Below are 7,658 nucleotides of genomic sequence, written 5' to 3' on the forward strand. Positions count from 1 at the left end.
CCAAGCCGCCGCTGCCCGAGCGTCCCTGGAGCCGGCCCGGTGGCTCCCTCTCACCCCGGGGGAGGGGCGCGCGGCGACGGGAGTTGTCAACTTGACCCAAGTTGCGAGAGGGTGGGAGAGTGGGGTGCGGGGCACCGGCAGCGCCAGCACAGGCGACTCGCTCCGCGCAGGCGAGCGCTGCCCCACAGCTTGTAGCTGCCCCCGCGGTCTCGGGTCGCCCTGCCCTGCACTCCCCGCGGCTGTCACTCGGGCACCGGGCTCCGCAGCGAAGCACCACTTGCAGGTCGGGGCGCTCCTGGCCGCTTCTGAGCGGGATCCACGCTCCTCGCTATATAACCCGCGACCGGGAAGAGCCAGCGGCGGCATCGGCCCTCCCTCCGCTCGGCCCTCCCCGCCCCCGGGCGCACCCCGCCCCCGGCCCAGCCCCCAGCCCGCCCGCCGTCCGCGGAACCGCGGCCGGGCAGCCCCTCTCACATGGCCGTGGCCGCAGCCTCCATCCTCGTCGCACCTCCCTTCGCGGCTCACGCCCCCTGCCGTGGGGTGTCCCGACCTCCGCCTGCCAGGCGCGGAGGTCGCGAGTGCCCCGACCATCCTCCTCCCGCCGTCCGATCCTCGCTCGTCCCCGTCTCTCCACTTTGATTAACCGGGGGACTCTGGACGGCCCGCTCTGTAGTCAGGCGCTGCGAAGGACAGCCCTTCAGGGTGGAGGGACGAAAGGACCTCGGCAGCGCGGCAGTGGGGGTGCGGGAGTCGGTGACTGGGGTTGGCAGAGAGCCGAAAAAGTGGTCAAAGCCGCATCTCGGGAGCGACTTAGAATCGCAGGAAGCGCTTTGTAACGTGGGCCCAAAGGCTCTCCTTTTTCGTGGCTGGAATCACCACCGCGTTGTTTGCTTACAGTCCCAGGCAAGCGTTGCCCTCCCGCCGGGCGGGCAATGAAGCTGGTGCATGCCGGGATTTGTAGTTCGCACCCCCGCGGCGTGCATTTGCCTACAGAACTGGGTGGAATTCGATCCGTACCCGGTGTACTCAACCTAAGCACTAGGACCCCGAGTAGTCAAGCTGTCAGCACTCTTTGCTCTCGTCATATTGATTAAAGTTTAATCAGTGCACGCATGTTTCCCATACAAATTTTACCAGAAACTTGATCCTAAGAGGCTGAATCAGGCACTTCTTAACGTTGAGTCTGCAAGGAGAGTTCTCAGTTCTGAGTTCTTTTCTGGCTTATCCTGGGACACCAATGAATCGTGGGGCTTTCCTCTCGCCGTCTTTAAGTGAACAGTGCGCATGCGCCGACTTCCTCTCTTTTTTTTCCGGCCGGTACCATGGAGGTTGCCGAGTAAGTTGCTCCTCGTTCTCTTGAGAGAGAATCCTCTTCCATCCTCTAAACCAGAGACCTTTAGCCTCACGCTCTTTGGATCTGACTGTAGCCTGTACCTTTTCCCACTTACCTGTGTGTTTATGCTGCTCTGCGGCCCCCCTCTGCGGCACTGGTGGGGGCCGCAGGCTAACAACATGGGATGCAGGCGGCCTTGGGGCGGAGGTTTCGGAGTTACTGGGAATGGGGAGCGGTGTGAGAGCTTAATGCGTACGGTCCCGGTCGGTTGTCCGGTCCGCTGTCTTTTGAGGGAGGCGCAGAACCTCTGAATTGGGTTCGTTTTTTGGCTGGTACCTGGCTGGAGAGTAAGTGCCGTCAGCCCTTTACTTTTAACATGTGGAGCTTGAGGCCTGAAGCAGGGTGGTCGGGGTTTTTTTGAGTTGGGTGTTTTGGGGGCGTGGGGGGGGCCCTAAGCCCTCGTTAAGAGTCTAGGGTTCAGTTCCTCGTAGCGGTCTCCGTCTGTGCGTTTTGTTCGCTTCGCTGGGGCTGGGTTTGGGGGAGGCCGGGCCTGGTCGTGGATGAGACGTGCGTCTGTCAGCGCGGTGACTGCTGTTGAAAGTGGTTGTTGGCACAGAGAGTCCCTAAGGTCTGCGACTTAACGCCGTGGCACGTCAGACCCGTGAAAGATGCAGGTGTTTAGACTCCGTGACAGTGGTTCTGTCACGTGAGCAAGTGGGCTCAGTCCCGAGCGGGAGACACGTCGGGCAGCGAGCTTGATGCGCGCTCCCTGTTTGCTAATGTCAGAGAGAAGAAGAAGGTCCCTGCCGTGCCAGAAACGCTTAAGAAGAAGCGGAGGAATTTCGCCGAGCTGAAGATCAAGCGCCTGAGAAAGAAGTTTGCCCAGAAGATGGTAAGGACGCTTTTTGTAAGGCCCCCGCCATGTCACGAGTGGCTTTGGGACCCAAAACGAGGAGGGTGTTCTCAGGAGGCCGTGATTACCTCCCCTGTTGTGCCGGGGAGGCGGGTTAGCTCTGGACGGTGGCATCTCCAATGAAGGTGGCCCCTGCCTTCTGGGATGTTAATGGACACCAGGCAAGAAAGATTCCGGGGAAGGTGGTTTTTCTTTTCACGAACTGACCCGTGCTGGTGGTGTTGGGCAGCGATGAATCAGATGAGTCACTGAACGGTTGTTTTTCAGCTTCGAAAGGCGAGAAGGAAGCTTATCTATGAAAAAGCGAAGCACTACCACAAAGAATACAGGCAGATGTACAGGACTGAGATTCGCATGGCGAGGATGGCAAGAAAAGCCGGCAACTTCTACGTCCCCGCGGAACCCAAATTGGCATTTGTCATCAGGATCCGAGGGTAAGTCCAGTGTTTACGGGTTTTAAAGGGAAAGCTGTGTGGTCCCAGCCAAGTTAAACATTACTTGTGGGGCCTGGGTCCCTAAACACGGGAATAAAGATATTGGGGGGATAGTCTGAGCGAGAGGGGGTTATTTTTTAATAGTTTAGTTGCACGCCCTGTGCCCGGAGCTGCTGTCCGTTCTCTCACGGGGCACATGAGTTTGGTGTCCTGGAGTTGAACCTCAGCAGGAGGTAAAAGGTAGCCGCAAACGTGCTGTAGCAAAGGTGTGTACAAAACAAGGAAGTGGTAAAAGGCTCAGGGGAAGTTTGAAACGTCCACAGGATGTGTCCAAAGACAGTTTACTGGATGGAGGAGGTGGCAAGTTGGGACAGGTGACAGCAAAGGTTGGCCGCCTACAGGAAAGCCACCAGTGGTCTAAGTAACGCGAGAGGGTTCCTGTCTATGTCAGTGGGGCTTGTGTTGTCCGAAGTTATAAAGGTGAGTTTCCTGTTCTCCGTTAATGACAGTTGTGACTAAAGCCCAGTAAATGTGTTGGTCTTTTCCCGGCAGCATCAACGGCGTGAGCCCAAAGGTCCGGAAGGTGCTGCAGCTGCTTCGCCTTCGCCAGATTTTCAATGGCACCTTTGTCAAGCTCAACAAGGCTTCCATTAACATGCTGAGGATTGTGGAGCCGTACATCGCGTGGGGGTAAGTCTGTCCCTTCGATTTTTCTTTTGGCAAAGTGAGTGCGTTAGCAAGGTGAATTTTAGGTGTTTTGACAGCTATAGATCTTTGTTCACTTACATTTATTTGTCTTTCATATTTCAGGTACCCAAACCTGAAATCAGTAAATGAATTGATCTACAAGCGTGGTTATGGCAAAATCAACAAACAGCGAATTGCCCTGACAGATAACACATTGATTGCTCGCTCTCTTGGTAGGTTGCTTATTTGGGGGAAAGTTTGATATTAGACAAAGTTGGTAATTTCTGACCTCTTGTAGCCCTACATTTCTTACTTGTGAACCTTCACATATTCCCTGCAATGCTTAAGCCTGGAAAACGTAAGGTATGATTTTATTGGCTTCAACCTAATCTTAACCATGCGTTTCCCTCTTTACACTATTTACTTGTATGTTCCATCCTATAATTGTGCTTGTGGAATGCCTTAAAATTCAGTAATCTTTCAAAAAGTTAACAACAACAAATGAACAATTCTAATCAAAGAACCTTAAAATGTTCAGGTAAATATGGCATCATCTGCATGGAGGATCTGATTCATGAGATCTACACTGTTGGCAAACGCTTCAAAGAAGCAAACAACTTCCTGTGGCCCTTCAAATTGTCTTCCCCACGAGGTGGAATGAAGAAAAAGACCACCCACTTTGTAGAAGGGGGAGATGCTGGCAACAGAGAAGACCAGATCAACAGGCTGATTAGAAGGATGAACTAAGGTGAGCAGCTACACCCGGAGAGTCCTTTACTGCTCAGTAATACTGGAGTGTAAGTCGGAATCGCGAATGCTTCTCCCACTACATTTTAGTAAGGGTTTGGTTGAGTTCTAATCGATATTTTTAGTGTGGGAAAAAATCAGCCATCTTACATTACTATGGTTGGCTTGTTACTCCTTTTGAAGACGTTTATGGAGGGAGGAAAGGCCGGGTTTTTTCCTACTTGGAAACTGAATTGGTATTTTTCTTATAATCTTGATGTATATTAATTCTTAACTATTAAGGTAGTTTCTTTAACAGGTTTATTTTTTTTCTTTTCAGGTATCTACCATGGGTATTTTTGTAATCCAGTCAGTTAATAAAATAAACAGCGACTGTTTTCAAATTGAAATGTGTTGTCTTGGTGACTTCTGTTAGCCTGCCGCTGCTGTCCCTTGACTGTTACGGAAAATCGTGGTGTGTGCTAAAATTAAGCCAAGTCCACAGCTATTGAATGCAAAACTAGGGTTCAGTTGTATCTTGGAAAAACATTCCTTGGGTTTATTTAAGGACCTTTCCGTACAAAAGAGAAATGTTTTTTCTGATTAGTTCATTCATTCATTCTTTTTAGATTCCATTTATTTTTCACTTTTGATTTGTGCCTTTGCGTTAGCGCAAATGGGTGTATTCTATGAAAGGCATGCCTTTGTGCATGCTTTATAGGTAAGGTGGTTAAAAGCAGTTTACAAATAAAAATTCTGTTGCTGAAATGCCGTTTTCACAGGCTTTGGCTTGCCTATAAAAGACCACATGAACGTTGTTTTCTTTTTGCATTCCATTTTTACGTTCTTTTTCTTGTATCTCGTGTCCTTACTTAGGTAAGTTTTAATAATTGCATGTTATGAAGGAAGGAATGAAATTTGTACCCATTGATGCAAGTTACTTTGGCGTACCCGGAGCGCTCCTAATGAAACTAGTGAGCAAAAACTTTAAATAGAAATTTTGAGAATTTTATAAGTAACATTCCTGTATGTTTTATGTATCACCTCACCTAGACTAGTGAACTGAAAGTTTTAAGCGTAGGGTGTACCATGCAGCACGAAGAATAGAAGGGAAAACATTTGTAGTCCTCACTGATGTGTGTGAAAAGGATGCCCTGTCTAATTCTCTTGATACTGTTGCGCCAGAGTCAGTACTTTTTAGTATTTGGAAGTTGCTGGACAAATATATTTAAGAAATTTCTTTAAATTCTTTGGTCTTTGAAGCTACTTCTCTGGATTAGTGAATTTAGGGTCTGAATTCTGGAGAGAAATTAATGAATGTCCTTTCGTTTATAAACTCAGGGTATCAACCCTGTTTTACAAGAAATTTAGTGTCTTAGTAAACAAACAGTTTGATCAATGAACAAAAAATTGTACATTAATCTCTAGGTGGAGTCGAAGAGTGTAAGTTTTGAAGTTATGTTTTACTGCTTCAGTAGATGGAGCAGTAAACCTTTGCTCATCCAGTATTCTGAAAGGTAGAAGTGGCCCCGAAGAAAGAAAATCGCATTGCAACCAAGTACAGGTGGCATATTGTTTACCCAGGTACGGGTGGATGGGGGAGAAAGGAATGGGGATAGTAACAGAAGTGGTACTCTATATGTGTGAGGTTTTAGGTTCACAGCGAAATTGAGGGGAACAGTAGCCCCACCCCCCCTTATCCATGGGGGATATGTTCCAAGACCCTCAGTGGATGCCTGAAAACTGGATAGTACCAAACCCTATATATACTGTTTTCTCCTGTATATACATACCTACAATAAAGTTTAATTTATAAATGAGGCACAGAGATTAACAGGAATTAAAACTTATTAGTGTAATAAGTTATGTGAATATGGCATTAAAAATAAGGGTTACTTGAACACAGGCACTGTGATATGGGACCTAGAAGACAATTAGTGACTAATGAGCAGGGAGTGTATACAGCATGGAGACACCGGACAAAGGGACGGTTGCCTCCCAGGCCGGGCGTGGGAGTTCACGTTATTCAGAATGCTGTGCATTTGAAAACATGAATGTTTATTTCTGGAATTTTCATAAAATATTTTTGGACTGTGGTTGACCTGGGTAACAAAGTAAGGAAATCAAACCCATGGCTAATGGGGTTCTACCCCACACGACTTCCCATGTGCCCCACCCCCAAACACCCATTATTGGTAGCGATAAGTTAGGGTCCACGAACATTGACATGTCACCAAAGGAGCGCAGCGTTTAAAGCTGGCAGGGGTAGGAAATTCTGCCGGTATTTCTAGGATAAAGAAATGGATAGTAGATTGACTGTATCTGTCCTGTGCAGACACATTCCTGTGTTCAGTTCTGTAAATTCAACTGTCCATGTAAATGACTTTCCAAGAGGGGCTAGAGAACCAGATGGTGACATGTCTGAGAGTTGGGGAGTGGGAAGGAATTGCAGACATCTAGGATTGCCCTAGAGAAGTCGGAGGCACTTGCTTCAGAATTAAGTAACCTAGGGAATTTGCAGAGGGGGGATAAATAGAAAACATGCGTTCAGGTGACAATTTCAGCTCTCAGTTTCCTGGTACCTAAAGTGGGATCTCCTGCCTTCACCCAGAATTGTAAAGACTAAATAGGTATGAACATGAATTTGTGAACAGTTACAACCTATTTCAATGCAGGTTAATACCCGATTTTACTTAGAAAGCCAACCTCTTAAAAGTCCCTTCTACAAGGGACTGTCTACTAGAAGGCTAACCCACCTACTTTCTGAAAGTGGGCCACTCAGTAAGTTGTACTTGTGCAAAGTCACCTCACGTGTACATTTCCATTTGTACCCTTCATAGTATGCCAGCTTTCTCAGTCTTCCCCTAGCTGTCTTCGTAAGGGGACCTGTCGCATTAAGGGCCTTCAGCAATATGAGCTCGTAACCATTTGTATATCTTCAAAGGTTCCTCTGGTGGGCTGGATCGAGAGTGCCAGCTCTGCCGAACTGCTCGGGGTCACGTACAGCCTCCATGTAGTAGCTTAATACATTGTTTAAACTTCCCTAACCAGGAAATGGCGGGAAACGGTCATACCTAACTTCATAGGATTTTAAAGCGCTGCAGTGATGTCTGGGATGTGATAGGCTCTTGCAAAAGATTGACAACATTCTGATCCCGCAGTCTTTACAGATTTGGTACCAAACCAGCCGAAACACTGCTCTCATACGTGTTTCCCTTCTCTTGGGTAGTAAGCCGTCTAAGGCCGGCCTTTTATCATGCCGTTCCTGACATGTAACACACACAGCCATACCTTGTTTTATTGCGCTTCGCTTTACTGTGCTTCACAGATGTTACTTTTTTTTATAAATTGAAGGCAAGACCCTCCACCAGCAAAAAGATTAGGACTTGCTTTATTGTGGTACTGGCTGTTGCAGTGGTCTGGACCTGGTCCTACAGTATCGAGGTATGTTATGGCAGGCCTTAGGTATGCTTCCTATTGCTGTAACAAATCACAGCAAACTTAGGCGACTTAAAACACATTTATTGTAACAGTTTTGGAGATCAGAAGTTCAAAATCGGCTTCC

At 48.1% G+C, this 7,658-nt stretch overlaps 1 protein-coding gene across 2 annotated transcripts; it reads left to right on the plus strand.

Annotated features, from left to right (window-relative positions):
• The first annotated feature begins 1,193 nt into the window (after positions 1-1,193).
• Positions 1,194-4,503, plus strand: RPL7 (ribosomal protein L7). 2 transcript variants are annotated; one of them, XM_019725936.2, is made up of 7 exons: positions 1,194-1,336; positions 2,120-2,225; positions 2,514-2,680; positions 3,233-3,370; positions 3,491-3,600; positions 3,906-4,115; positions 4,434-4,503. In XM_019725936.2, the coding sequence occupies exons 1-6, from the start codon at positions 1,323-1,325 to the stop codon at positions 4,112-4,114; spliced, it is 744 nt and encodes a 247-aa protein (XP_019581495.1). In that variant the 5' UTR covers positions 1,194-1,322; the 3' UTR covers position 4,115; positions 4,434-4,503. The 2 variants fall into 2 exon arrangements, with proteins under 2 accessions (XP_019581495.1, XP_074175374.1); XM_074319273.1 differs by having other exon boundaries at positions 1,306-1,680.
• The last annotated feature ends 3,155 nt before the right edge of the window (positions 4,504-7,658 follow it).

This window comes from Rhinolophus sinicus, linkage group LG14 (assembly GCF_036562045.2).
Source record: "Rhinolophus sinicus isolate RSC01 linkage group LG14, ASM3656204v1, whole genome shotgun sequence".
NCBI lineage: Eukaryota > Metazoa > Chordata > Mammalia > Chiroptera > Rhinolophidae > Rhinolophus > Rhinolophus sinicus.

What these genes read in the sequence shown, in the direction of transcription:
- RPL7 (XM_019725936.2), top strand. An exon ending in GAGCCGTACATCGCGTGGGG is followed by an intron (nt 3,371 to 3,490) that starts GTAAGTCTGTCC and finishes TTCATATTTCAG; the next exon opens with GTACCCAAACCTGAAATCAG. An exon ending in ATTGATTGCTCGCTCTCTTG is followed by an intron (nt 3,601 to 3,905) that starts GTAGGTTGCTTA and finishes TAAAATGTTCAG; the next exon opens with GTAAATATGGCATCATCTGC.